This window comes from Pogona vitticeps, chromosome 4, assembly GCF_051106095.1.
Source record: "Pogona vitticeps strain Pit_001003342236 chromosome 4, PviZW2.1, whole genome shotgun sequence".
In the NCBI taxonomy this organism is placed as follows: domain Eukaryota; kingdom Metazoa; phylum Chordata; class Lepidosauria; order Squamata; family Agamidae; genus Pogona; species Pogona vitticeps.
This window is the reverse complement of record NC_135786.1, coordinates 48992369-49006960: the sequence shown is the minus strand read 5'-3', so window position 1 is coordinate 49006960 and position 14592 is coordinate 48992369. Positions and strand designations below refer to the sequence as shown.

The following is a 14592-nucleotide window of genomic DNA, read 5'->3' as shown; positions in this document are numbered from 1 at the left end:
TGAGTCATCTATATTTGCTTCTGCTTCTGGTATACAGGAACTGATCTACATCACCTTGCTTGTAGCCTTGTTGCAGTAAAATTTTCTTCTGTTTCTCATTTCAAATCTGGGCAGCTTGCTTCAGTCCAGACAGGTCTTTCTTTAGTTTCATACAAAACCAGGCTGTTTCTTGTTGATGAAGCCAAGTGGATGCTCTGTAAGCAGCTCCTCTGCAATCTCTCCATGTAGAAATGTTGTCTTGAGGTCTAGGTGCTTTCTTTCTGGAGGCTAACTGAAGTCTTCTCCATATTTCTGTAGGAACCCTTTTGCAGCTAGTCTTGCCTTGTAGTGTCCCACTTCTCCATTTGCACCTTGTATTATCTTTAGCACCCACTTGCACCTGATGGCTTTCTTGCCTGGTGGTAGCTTTGTCAGTGTCCGAGTCTCATTCTTTTGCAGTACATCTATCTCTTCCTTTGCAGCTTTTCTTCATCTGGTGGCTTCAGCTGCAGGCATCTGCTCAATCTTCTCCCATGTCACTGGCTCATTTCTCTGCAGTGATCTTTCAAGGTAGGACAGGTGCTGGTATACCTTTGTTGGGTCATGACAAACATTTGATGGCTGATTCTGGAAGATGCCTCTTCCAATTCAACAACCATGACATCTCCATCTGTGTCCCATTCTCCTGGTGTACTGCTCTTGGTTTGTGTTTCATTACCCTCCTGCTTCATATCTGGCTCAAGTTGGGGAAAGATTGGCACAGCTTTATCTAGGAAAGGCCCAACATATTGGTCTTCTGTTTCTTTTTTGTCAGCTTTCTTTCATTCATCAAAATGAACCACGTGTCTTATACTGACTTCATCTGTCTTTAACACCAGGCCTTTATAGCCTCTGCTGCCAGGAGCACAGCCAAGTAAAATAGTCTCTTCAGTTCTAGAGTCCAGTTTATGCCTTTTCTGTCTTGGTATATAAGCTTATACCAAGCTTTGAAAACTGATATGACCTTTGCTTGGTACTCTGTCATGCCATCACTCACATTGTGTTTTTGCACCTTTGTTTGGCAATCTGTTCTGGAGAGATGTTGCTGTCTTGATTGCATCACTCCAAATTTTGCCGGGCACCTTTGCATCTGCAAGCATGCATCTGGTCATCTCCAAAAGAGATTGCAGCTTTCTTTCAGCTTTTCCATTCTGCTGAGGAGTGTTAATAGGACAGTTCTCCTGTGCAAAATGCCTTATTCCTCTAGAAAAAACTTATGTGTGCTGCACAATGTACTCATCACCATTATCCATCAGGAGTGCCTTACGTTTTCTTTCAAATGTGTTGCTCACCGTGGCCATATAGTTCTTCAGTATATCATGTGTCTCACACTTTTCCTTCACAAATATTAAAATACTGTATATCTACTATGTCCCAGTGATGGTATATTGAGTGGCCCACACAAGTCACTGTGAATCATCCAACACCCTGGTGCCTCTTCTCTCAGTCTTTGGCAGGAATGAGGGCTTAACATTCTTTTCTGTGATAACAGCATTTATGTGTGAAGCAAAGGTGCCATGGCAGCATACTGTAGCCATCTCCTCTAGGAGTTTGCTTTGTGTTGATCATTTGCCGTTCATTTAAAAACTCAGTGTATAGCTACTATTAGAGTTAATTGCTTGAAAAATATATTTCACCATATTTAATTTCTTTCTTTCTTTGTATTACAGCGTTGCACAATTTAATTTGCACATATTTCATTATTGTACACTGCCTGTATAGAAAAGCCTTTATCATCCAAAGTAGATGCATGTAACATGTTGCACTGTAGTTCAGGAACACATCACCTATAGTATTCTCACTTATTTCATCAGGCAGTTAATATTGCAAAATGCCAGCCCCTTTTCTGTCAGTTTTCTTGGAATCACCATTAGCAACTTGAATATTTCCAATGGATCTTTCATCTAGATTTATTTTAAAAAATTTGATGTGTACAATGATTAATGCTCCCTGATCCAGTAATTTGATTTCTTATCCACAATTATGGGCTATGCATGTTTTCTGTTTGAATTCCTTTCCATCCTTTCCTTCCATACTAGCAATCAAATGAAAAGGTCAACATGAACAAAGAACTATCACCAACTGACAAAAAGAAAGATAGAGCAGTCAGGAGACAATCTCTTTGGATTTCAAAAGCTGGAAGGAATAATTGGTTAGAGCTGTATAGATAAACCATCACTTCAACCTAGAAAAGTCTCTCCCAATCACATGAAGTACAGACTGCATGCAAGGTTGCAAATATGACTCCAACAGTTTATCTATCTTGGTGTCTTTTTATTACAGCTCTTTCTTTTGGTGGAAAAAGGTCATCTGTGGTCTCTTGAACCAGTTATGTCTCAGTGAAATAAATCAATTTAGTTGAAAGAACTGAAACTTCATATTATGGACATAGGGTGATGAAAGCACCCCTTAATTAGTTTCCCCAGATCAAGTTGCTGCTAGAAGCATTAGAGCTTTTGCTTCAGGGAGAAAATCATGAAGGCTTATCTACAGAGAATCTTATGTACTAGTTGACAATAGTTTACAAGATACAGTGATGTATTGTACTGGATGACAATGCCCTTGAAGGATTTCAAGGTCCTTGAAAAATACTGTGTATTGTCACTATGTTCTTAAAAATCCTTCTCCCTTTTCTTAACTTCACTGAGATTTTCTTCCTCATGTTATAGCAGAATCATATTGTTACCTCATGTGTCTTATGTTCTAATCCTTAACATTCACTGAATTATATGCTTTTCAGCTGAAGTGAAATTACCCCTAGAGGGAATATTTATTTATTTATTTATTTATCTATCTATCTATCTATCTATCTATCTATCTATCTATCTATCTATCTATCTATCTATCTATCTATCTATCTATCTATCTATCTATCTATCTATCTATCTATCTATCTATCTGTCTGTCTGTCTGTCTGTCTGTCTGTCTATCTGTCTATCTGTCTATCTATCTATCTATCTATCTATCTATCTATCTATCTATCTATCTATCTATTTATTTATTTATTTATTTATTTATTTATTTATTTATTTATTTATTTATTTATTTATTTGTCCGTCCGTCCGTCCGTCCATCCTTCCTGTCCAACTAGTGGCGGAGCCACTACTCTTTGCAGCAAACAAATCATAATAAGACTATACAAAACTCCCTAATAACACCCACATAATTAGTAGACATGAAGCATAATAAGAAAAGATAAAATATTTAGTAAAAATTAAAGACTATGGAATATTGAAAATATTAAATACAATAACATTGGTCAGTGAAAGCAGGGCAGGTACATAAATTTCAGTTAGGCATCCTTCAGTCTCGAAAGACTATGGTAGCGTGCTCTGTGTGGAGGACTTGGAACAGCGTCTAGTGTGGCTGAGGAGGCCAATTCGAGAGTGACAATCCCTTCCACACTGAAGACAAATCCAATCTGTCCCCTGTCCAGCTCCCTGGTTTTGCTGCTTTTGTGATTTCCTCTTTGCCTCGGCCTGCTGGGCAAGGGTCGCTTCAAATTGGGAGAGGCCACGATGCAGTGCCTGCCTCCAGGCTGAACGCTCAGATGTCAGGGTTTCCCATCTGTTGAGGTCTATTCCTAAGGCCTTCAGATCTCGCTTGCAGACGTCCTTGTATCGCAGCTGTGGTCTCCCTCTGGGGCGATTTCCCTGCACTAATTCTCCATACAGGAGGTCCTTTGGAATCCGACCATCAGCCATTCTCACGACGTGCCCAAGCCAACGTAGACGTCGCTGTTTCAGCAATGTATTCATGCTGAAAATTCCAGCTCGTTCTAGGACTACTCTGTTTGGGACTTTGTCCTGCCAGGTGATGCCAAAAATCCGTCGGAGGCAACGCATATGGAACGTGTTCAGCTTCCTCTCCTGCCGTGCACAAAGGGTCCAGGACTCGCTGCAGTACAGGAGTGTGCTTAGGACACAGGCTCTATAGACTTGGATCTTTGTATGTGTCGTCAGCTTCTTATTGAGCCATACTCTCTTTGTGAGTCTAGAGAACATGGTGGCTGCTTTGCCAATGCGTTTATCCAGCTCGACATCCAGAGAGAGGGTGTCAGAGATGGTTGAGCCAAGGTACACAAAGTCATGAACAACCTCCAATTCTTGTGTAGAGATGGTAATGGAAGGAGGTGAGTCCACGCCCTGGCCCATGACTTGTGTTTTCTTCAGGCTGATTGTTAGTCCAAAGTCTTGGCAGGCCTTGCTGAAACGATTCATGAGTTGTTGGAGGTCTTCAGCAGAGTGGGCAACGATGGCTGCATCATCTGCGAAGAGGAAGTCCCGCATGCATTTCAGTTGGACTTTGGTCTTCGCTCTCAATCTGGAGAGATTAAAGAGCTTTCCGTCTGATCTAGTCCGGAGATAGACACCCTCGGTTGCAGTTCCAAAGGCATGCTTCAGCATGACAGCAAAAAAGATCCCAAAAAGTGTTGGTGCGAGGACACAGCCCTGTTTCACTCCGCTTCGGATGTCAAAGGGGTCTGATGTTGAGCCGTCAAAAACTACAGTGCCTTTCATTCCCTCATGGAAAGATCTGATGATGTTAAGGAGACGAGGTGGACATCCAATCTTGGGAAGTATTTTAAAAAGGCCATCCCTGCTAACCAGAACAAATGCTTTTGTAAGGTCTATGAAGGCCACTAAGAGCGGCTGTTGTTGTTCCCTGCATTTCTCCTGCAGCTGTCGGAGGGAGAATACCATGTCAGTGGTGGATCTATTAGCTCGAAATCCGCACTGTGATTCTGGATAGACTCTGTCTGCAAGCACCTGGAGCCTCTTCAGAACAACACGGGCAAGCAGCTTCCCTACAACGCTAAGAAGAGAGATGCCACGGTAGTTATTGCAGTCACCCCTGTCTCCTTTGTTCTTGTACAATGTGACAATGTTTGCATCCTTCATGTCCTGTGGTACTCCACCTTCCCTCCAGCAGAGACAAAAGATTTCGTACAGTTCAGTGGTGATGATCTCCTTACAGCATTTCAGCACTTCAGCAGGGATGTTATCCTTTCCAGGTGCCTTGCCGGAGGCGAGGGAGTCCAAGGCCGCTTTTATTTCTGCTAGGGTTGGTTCGCTGTCCAGCTCTTCCAAGACAGGTAGGCACTCAATGTTATTTAATGCTTCTTCGGTTACTACATTCTCTCTGGAATATAGCTCAGAGTAGTGCTGTACCCAGCGTTCCATCTGCTGTGCTCGGTCCTGGATGAGCACACCTGTAGCAGACTTCAAGGGAGCAGATTTCTTCTGTATTGGACCTAAGGCCTGCTTGATACCGTCATACATTCCTTTGATGTTACCTGTGTCCGCTGCTAACTGTATATGAGAGCTGAGCTGGAGCCAATAGTCGTTGGAGCATCTCCTGGCAGCCTGTTGGACTTGGCTGCGAGCAGCTCGAAGAGCTTGCAAGTTGTACTCGCTAGGACAGGCTTTGTATGCTGCTAGTGCTCTTCTCTTAACCTCGATGGCTGGCATTAACTCCTCTGAATGGGCTTCGAACCAGTCAGCCACCTTTTGGGTCTTCTTGCCAAAGGTGGACAAGGCGGTGTTATAGACAGTGTTCTTGAAGTGTTCCCATCGTTCAGGTGCATTTGCAGTAGCCGGACCTGGAAGGGCTTCCTCAAGTGCTTGGGCAAATTCTTTCACTTTTCTTTGATCGCGAGTCTTGCTGATGTCAATACGTGGTCTTCCTTCCTTTTTCGTGTGATATACTCTCTTTGTTCGCAGTTTTACTCTACTACACACCAGGGAGTGATCAGTATCGCAATCAGCACTCTGGTAACTGCGTGTGATCGTAATACTAGGAAGGCTGGAACGTCTAGTGAGGATTAGATCGAGCTGATGCCAATGCTTGGATCTTGGATGTCTCCAGGAAACTCTGTGTTGCAGCTTCGTGTTAAAGAATGTGTTGCTGACGCAAAGACCATAATGGCAGCAAAGCTCCAGCAAGCGCTGGCCATTTTCATTCATCTTTCCAATGCCAAAGCGACCTAGACAAGTGGGCCAAGAATTATGATCAGCACCAACTCTAGCGTTAAAGTCTCCAAGAATGAACAGTGCCTCTCTTTCAGGGACTTTTTTGATAGTAGCTGCCAGATCGTCATAGAATTTGTCTTTCACTTCTGGAGTGGATGACAGTGTTGGTGCATATGCACTAATGAGGGTTACTGGTCCTGCTGATGAGTGGAGCTGCAGAGACAGGATTCTTTCACTCCCCACAGTAGGTGGAACAATGCATCTCAGCAGAGTATTTCTGACTGCAAAGCCAACACCATATTCCCTGGTCTCATTCAATGGTTTTCCCTGCCAGAAGAATGAGAAGTTTTTTTCCTTGACAGATCCCGAGTCTGGCAATCTTGTCTCTTGCAGGGCAACAATGTCCATCTGCAGTCTACTCAGTTCCATATCAATGACAGCTGTCTTGCGCACATCGTCTATTTCTTGCAGGTCATTAGGAAAGCCGTAGTCAGGAAAGCCAGGGGTCATTGTCCGTACATTCCAGGTGCCCAGCTTTAGGGCAGGCGTTTTCTTACGATTGTTGCATGGTGCACAGTTATCGATCTGCTTGTCGGGTTTGACCCTAAACCCCACGCACCCTGTGAAGTTAACAGACCGTGGCGAGGTAGCACCTTACTGGCTGGGGGCTGCCCAGCTTAAGGCGGGCGGTATCTACCTGGTGAGGTGTAATGACCTCTCCCACCGTCAGAAGTAGCCCCTGGCGTCATGCTCTACGCCAATTGAGCAAGGACTTATAACCGGTAACTGCTACTTCCCGTGTTGTTTCGACGCTGTATGCGAAGCTGGAGTGTCCTCTCCAGAGCACGAAGCCTGGGTAAAATAGTATGGAGGATAGGCTGTTACCCAAGCAGCAAATCCCCCCTCTCCACGTCACTGAAATTGTCCAGTGGAAAGGCAAGAGCCAGTACAATTGGTTCCAGTGACGTCGCAGGAGTTGGCGGAATGATATAAACTGCCTCCGGGACTCCGGCTCCGGATTTTGCCTCGAGGTTATCTCCTGAAGCCCTTTCCATAAGTGGATATAGCCACAAGGCAGTGGACGTTTGAAGTCGGAGTTTTCCTTCTCCTAGATGGGCTGCCTTCCAGGGCTGACGAGCCCCACCTACCCGGCCTCCTCTCTAATAGTGTAGAAGTGTTCTATGTTTGTTGTCATTCCAATGTATCAAATTTCGGTAAAGATAGGATTTGAAGATTTAGCACGCCATTTGACACGCTCCCCTGCTCAGCCTCCTTCAAAGCTAAAACTCCACCTTCCCACAGGCCATGCATATCTACCATGTTAAGGACGGAGATGGGATCGTAGATAGAATAGGAGTATTTGACAGTTTCTTCCTGGGAAACTTCCTGGGAAACACTTCCTGGGAAGTCCCAATTTAACCATGCGGTGGGGGGTGGGGACAGAGAGAATAAGCCAGAAAAGCCCATAAAGCCAGTACCTCGGCTTCCTTCCTAGACAAAACTTCCTGAGGAAATGGAGGGAGCTCTCCTGGGAAGTCCCAATTTAACCATGCGGTGGGGGGTGGGGACAGAGAGAATAAGCCAGAAAAGCCCATAAAGCCAGTACCTCGGCTTCCTTCCTAGACAAAACTTCCTGAGGAAATGGAGGGAGCTCTCCTGGGAAGTCCCAATTTAACCATGCGGTGGGGGGTGGGGACAGAGAGAATAAGCCAGAAAAGCCCATAAAGCCAGTACCTCGGCTTCCTTCCTAGACAAAACTTCCTGAGGAAATGGAGGGAGCTCTCCTGGGAAGTCCCAATTTAACCATGCGGTGGGGGGTGGGGACAGAGAGAATAAGCCAGAAAAGCCCATAAAGCCAGTACCTCGGCTTCCTTCCTAGACAGAACTTCCTGAGGAAATGGAGGGAGCTCTCCTGGGAAGTCCCAATTTAACCATGCGGTGGGGGGTGGGGACAGAGAGAATGAGCCAGAAAAGCCCATAAATAAAGAGAGGGAAAGCCCCATAAATCAGCAAGGTTACTTTGTGGTAAGGCCATAGAAGGCTTGTGAGAAAAGCCAGGTTTTAACTTGTCTCCTGAAACCAAGGAGGGATGGGGCTAATTGAACCTCGGGTGGGAGCGAGTTCCAAAGTGATGGACCAACCACTGAGAAGGCCTGGTTTCAAGTGGCAGATTTTCAGGCCTCTGTCAGGGTCACCACCCACAACATCTCATGACATCCCAGTGTATGAGGTACAGGTGGGACACATAGACATTTTGAGGGAAAAGTACCACCTTGAGGGAGGTGGCAAGGTCCTAAACTGTTAAGGGCTTTAAATAATCAACATGGAGAACATTGCAACAGTCTGTTCTCAAGATTACCAGCACATAGACCAGTGTTTTTAGGGACTTCCCGTCAAGATAGGGGCGAAGATGTGCAATCTGCCTCAGATGGTAAAAGGCAGACCTGGCCATGGCTGAGATCTGAATTTCTAGAAGCACTCCCAGATTATAAACCTGATCTTTCTGGGGGGAAACGATCCATCAAGACCAGGTAAACAGCTGCATAATTGGACTAAATGAGTTAAAACGGGTACGTTGACAACTTTCTGCAACCAGATTTTCAAGTTTTAAAGAACTGCTTTTTGATGGAGAGGCAGGTTGAGAAAAACTATGCAAATTTTAATAGTCTGTGCCCTTTTCCACAATTGGACTTACTACCAGAATACACCCAATGCTGTCTGAAACCATTTTGCTGTCTGAAGTGAAGCACCAAGTGCTGCCCCATCCTGTTCTAGGGCAAACACTTTAAGATTGCAATCCTCCTATTTCTTGATCTTTTACCATTCCAGTTGTGCTCGCTTGGATGTGTTGCTACATGTCAATACCCTTCTTAAAAGTTAAATGAAGCTGGGCTATATTGCTACATAAAATGGCTTTCATAACCCCAGAAAGTAAAAGGAAACAACCTGATGTTTTCCTAAAGTTAACAAAATGAAAATGTATAATATAATAGGCATCAAATGCATTTTGAATATAAACCATTCTCCTCCAATTGTGGTATAAAACTATTTTCTTTCCTTTTCTCACATATGGACATATGAAAAATAGAACATTGAAGTAAGAATCAGGGATGACATTACTGAAATTATTTCCCCCATCTCTTATTTTGCAGTAGGGCTAATATGAGTGTGTGGTGGTGGTGATGGTGGTGGCAAGTGCCTGTGATGTGCCTGTGACCTTGAATTTGTGCATGGACGAACAGAATGCAATTGGGTTAGATTAAGATTTTATTTTTAATAAAGGCTGTATTCTAATTGTGATTTTGGCAGGATGTGGGTTACTTCTGTATTTTGAACTTTGCTGGCTTTAACAAAAGGAAAAAAGAATTGTGAGGATAGTGGTAACAATGAGAGAATTAAGAAAGGGAGCAAAGTAAAGAATGTAAGAGTGCAATCCTATACAGGTATATGTCAACTCAGAAGATGTGCACTTAATTTGGTGGAAAGATAGGATAAAAATGTAAAAAACAAAGTAAACAAAGTACTTCAATTGGATCCATTCCCTAAGGTATGAGTGCATGAGATGGGCGTACATTCATGCACACACATAAGAGGCCCTCAGTTGCCCACCCAATGTCAAAAGCTACACATCCCTGCCTATAGAATGGCAGCCTGAGGCCTAGGCATGGACATAACAAGTTTCACAAACAAAGCTATCATGCCTCCCCACCCCTGCTTTCTGGAGGAGGGAAAAAAGAGTTTTAAAGATAAAGAATGAAAGTGAGAGAAGATGGATCCATAGAAACGTAGATTCTATGTCCTCATAGGTTGGATTTGGGCATATATGACTGAATTGTACAAATAATAATAATAATAATAATAATAATAATAATAATAATAATAATAATAATAATAATAATAATAATAATAATAATAATAATAGGAAACAACCACATTTATAAGACTGGAAAATGCAATATTTTATGGGCGAAACTGAAAAAAAAGGGCAAAGTCAACCTTCGGGGACAAGCTAGCGGGTGGGAGGAGTTCTCATGGCAATAGGAGATAGGGCATCGCTGAAACCAGCAGCCCCCATCGTGTCCCCCCCCCCCCGAGATAGACGGGCTCCTGCGACGAGGTACCTAAACAAGGGACCTCCTGACCCATCCAGCAGCAGCAGCGCGCCTCTTCTCCCCGCGCTGCTTCTGCAAGCCTGAGAGGCGCGCGGCTCGCCTCTACTGCAAAACCGCATCCCAGTGCAGCACCATTCTCCTCTTGACAGCTCCTCGGAAGCCGCCGGGCGGGGTGCTGATGAGGGAGGGGCGGGGCGGGCGGCGAGAAGATGGAGAGGCGGGAAGAAGCGGGGCTTCACCGGCCAACCAAGCCTGGAAAGCGCTCGCGGGCGCAGACCGCTCCTGCGCTCGCCAGACCGGGCTTCTGCTCTGATTGGTGAGGCCGGGCTGCCAGTCAGATGATCAAGCCGGCTTGCTTGGGTGGGTGGGTTAGGCTGAGGGATTTGCTCTTGAGGCTGGGCAGCAGTAGCGGCGAGTAGGCTGTGTGGCAAAAGGCGCGCGTTGGGGGGGGGGGTCGCAGTCAGTCAGGAAGGCAGCTGTCCGTCCCATTCAAAGCAAAGGGTGAAGATATGCACTCATCGGAACGGAATTTGCAGCCATGCAAGGCGGCGCGAGCGGGACGGCTCTTTTGCCTTTCTAAACAGTGAGTATTGGCATTGCTTAGCAGAGGAGCCCCCCCTCCCCGATCAAAGGCATGCTATTTGTACTCGCGGCCCCCCCCGGTCCCCAGCGCATTCCACCCGGCGCCTTTTGCAGTTATAATTGCAACTCCAGACCGCCAAAGTTTGTGGGGTGTCGGGTGTCGGTGGCGGTTCCAGTCCTGCTCCTCGGTGCAATGTCTTGGATAGAGGCGTCTTCCTCCAGCTCCTCCCTACGGCCTGTGTGCCTTTCCAGCATCTCACAGGTGAAATGAACTTCAGCCTTCAGTAGTGACCCAGCTCTTTTCCTCCTTCTGTCCCCCCCCTCCACCTCGGTACCTGCAACGCTTCCAAGAAGCAAGAGTGCCAGCCCGACCTCTCCCCCAGCATGAAGAGGTGCAAATCGGATGAGCTGCAGCAGCCAGACGAAGACTCTGCTGGGACTGAAGATGCCCCCATCCTGTCAACCATGGAGGCCAAGCCTGGGGATTTTGCTGCTACCCACTCGGATTTGGGCACCTATAATCCAAATCCAGCACCCCATCCTGCTACTCGGAGTAAACCTCCTGATTTAAAGGTAAGCTTCTAGGGCTCCCTGTCTTTCATTCTTCTTCCTTGAAAAACAACAACAACCCACAAGCGTTTAAAATTGTTTTTTCTTGTTACTGCTACTGTCTGGAGCCGATAACTTCATTGCGAAGTGGGAAATGTTTAAATTATTAATAACTGCAAAAATGCCACATATGTCACATTTAGTGGCTGTTGTTTTGAAAATACCTTCATCTGCTCTGTATTTCCCCAATGGCAACACTGTCTAACTTGATGGACAAGTTCTTGTCCGTATGTTTTCTTGTGTTTGTTCATTTTTATGTTGAATCAGATTGTTCCCTTTTTATATACCTTTTCCGTACTGTTGTGTGCAGATCAAATACATTATAGCACTGGCAGAGGTGGACAGTAGGATGTGTATTCATGTGTGATTGATCAGGTTCAGTATCTTACAAACCAACTTTCCAAATATCCATTTTTATAGCAATATGTTTTGGGTTGTAATTCTATACCCATGTTCCTAGGACTAAGCTCCCATGTCTGTATTTGAGTAGATATATAGAGAAGTGTTTAGTAAATTGAGTACTGACAGCTATAACTAGTCCCAAATGCTGCCCAGCACCTCTAGCAATGATAAGTGATTATTATTTGCTCTGTGTGAATCTTGAAGCTTAGTTATACAGCATGAAATACTGGAAAGGCTAATATCACTACAGGATTTAATGAAGAATTATACAAGTTTTACATAGTTATTAGCCAAGGCAGCTCACTATACTTCATCTTTATGTTTACTAGAATCCATGAGTGAATGCTAGGAGTTTATTTTATTGTAGTCATAAAGAGATCTAATTTATGTGCACATCCCCACACTGTGCTCAAAGTAGCTCACAATACCAGAAGAGAAGTATGGAAGACAGAAGGTGTATCAATGTGGTATTGCAATAATATACTATCACTGCTGAAAATAAATGAAATAGTTTATACATGCTAATACTGTAACACTGTTTCTAGACCAGTACTTCCCAACTTTGTGTCCCCAGATATTCTTGGACTACAACTCCCAGAAATCTCTGCCAGCTCAGTTAGGTGAAGTCTTCTGGGAGTTTTAGTCCAAAAACATCTGGGAACTCAAGGTTGCCAAGCACTGACCTGGACTATACAATAGCTAGATAGCTAGAGAGTTTCTAGATACTAGTAATTTAATATTATTTGTCAGTAATATATAGGCTTGAGCCAAATGTGCTAAACCTTTCCACAACAGTTATAAGTTAACATAAACAACCAGGAAACAGTCCCCCCCAAAGCACCAAGTACTAAAAAACCAAACAACCAACAAACTAACCAACCAAACAAAGAAAAAACAGTGACCCAGGCTCTCACAACCTGAGCTTTCACGGCAGTCTTGGCATTATAGTGTTTGGCTTTGTGTCTCATTCATCCAAAGCCTCTAAGTTTGAGCATTGTCACAGACAGCATACTGTTTATAAATGGGCCAGCATATCTATAGTTTGTCCATTGCACTGTGATTTTCCCTCATAATGTATCTATGTGACTTGGTCTGATCAATTTTATCAATTGAATCTTTTCCCCATCTATAAATGTCAGAGTAAATAATGTGAAGTACCTGTTCCTAGTAAGGATGTTTGTTGTGTGATGACTAAAGACCCTGTATGGATGTTTGGCTTGGGATTCAGGAATTTCCCAATATTCCCCCTGGCTTCCTTCAATGTGGTGAACCACTCAGCTGCTGTAAAAACAGATATATTTACTAACCTTTTTATTAAAGCACTTTGAAATGTACAAACAAAACAGTAGAGGATAGCTGAAACACTAAAGGTATAATAACACCTATTTGCTTAATCATCTGCCGTAAGTAAGACTCATGTCCAAGGAAAAGAGAAAATTGAAAATTGGGTGAAAGTTTATCTTCTTGCTTTCTGTGTGGGAGACAGCATTAAACAGATGAATATCTCAAGTATGGTGGGTAGTCAGTGGATACAAATATGTTGCATTTTAAATTTTGGGCATTAATTTCTTTGGGTTCTACAAAGTTTCAGGCTGATTTTTGCTTAGTCAGTGTCACTGTTCTTGTCAATGACTTCAGTATGAGGATTTTGCAGCTTTTCTATCACAAATAATTCTGCAAAGGCAGCTTGTGAGATAAGCAGCCATCAGTTCAGACAGTCCTTTTGCAATTTGGTCATATCTCCTTCTGCAGCCATTTGGTAGATACCTCTGAGCTAAAAATGAAATACAGAGAGAACAAAATAAAAGGAATGTACAAAGGCAAAAATGTACTTAACTTTCTGACCCCTTCTATATTAGAAGGATCACTGGCTATGTACTGTTTTGCTGCCTTACCTCTTAGAGTGCCTTCTCTTATCCTCAACTTGTATTGTGTTTGGTACCACTGCTCTCCTGCCTCCAACGTGCAGCTTCTCTTTGTGTTGACATTTAATTCGCTCATATCATTGGGCCCCACATTGGTAAGGACTTGTCTCACTCTTCTCTTCCAGCACTGCCAGCAGGTTTAGGGTTCTATCTTTGAGCAATTCTGGGCCACATATTTCTAGAAACTGATAACCAAAAAAGACATGCAGAATTGTTCCCCATTAGTGTGTCATGTTCTGCATAGCTCACCAACTGCAAAACAAGAGGCATGGCTGTTAATTGATGAAGCCAAAATACGAAGGAAGTTGCTCAGTATTGGAGCACCTGCAGTATTGGAGACTCTTGCAGAGTGCAGGCCGCATACAAGTCGAATGGATGATTGTGAAGAAGAGGTCTACTGTTGAAACTCTGGCATCCATGGGACTGGGAGCAGGAAACCCAAGTGATCTCTGCCTGATAATCTGGAACTGTTGTTTGGCAGAGTGGGCAATATTAAGGAAGATGGACAAAGAGATAGACAGTATAAGAGCTTTCTCTGTTCCTACAGATGTTAGTCATACTTCATTGAAAACTGCACATGTTGCAGAATCAGCTCAAGTGCCACAATTCCACTCATGCTCTTCAGACCATAGAAACCTCTTTTACTATACAATTTGCAGCTGTCAAAGCTATTTAGTTACAGTGGGTCTTTCTTGAACTGTAAAGACACATTAGCAAGGCCATATGCTATGAACAAAACTTGTTGAATATCCGGTGGTAACCCATTCCAGCAAACACTAAGGAGATCAGCAAGGAATGTTTATCTTTTTTGATAGGATTAAACACATGTGCAATGAGGAAATGCCCCTCCTGACTCCCCCAAGAGGCTTTTCTGCTGTATTGCTAGAACTGCAAAACAAGAAAGTCCACGGATGATAAAGCAATATATACAAACATACAAAAGGGAAATGATACTGTTTTAGAAGAGCTGAT

General features: G+C 43.8%; 1 protein-coding gene and 1 long non-coding RNA gene across 3 annotated transcripts in view; one reads left to right on the top strand and one right to left on the bottom strand.

Annotated features, from left to right (window-relative positions):
- Nucleotides 1–10446: 10446 nt before the first annotated feature.
- TMCC2 (transmembrane and coiled-coil domain family 2) overlaps nt 10447–14592 on the top strand; it is a 110768-nt gene continuing 106622 nt past the window's right edge. Inside the window, exons 1-2 of one of the 2 annotated variants that reach the window (XM_020797329.3) lie at nt 10447–10685; nt 11036–11257. In XM_020797329.3, the coding sequence (XP_020652988.2) occupies nt 11069–11257 (189 nt within the window). In that variant the 5' untranslated portion in view covers nt 10447–10685; nt 11036–11068. The remainder of the gene's footprint in view (nt 10686–11035; nt 11258–14592) is intronic. The other variant, XM_020797344.3, reaches the window with a different exon arrangement.
- Nucleotides 13248–13714, bottom strand: LOC144588674 (uncharacterized). Its single transcript, XR_013544328.1, has 2 exons — nt 13591–13714; nt 13248–13469 (listed from the first exon to the last, which is right to left on the bottom strand). It is a non-coding gene; the product is annotated as an uncharacterized LOC144588674 (long non-coding RNA).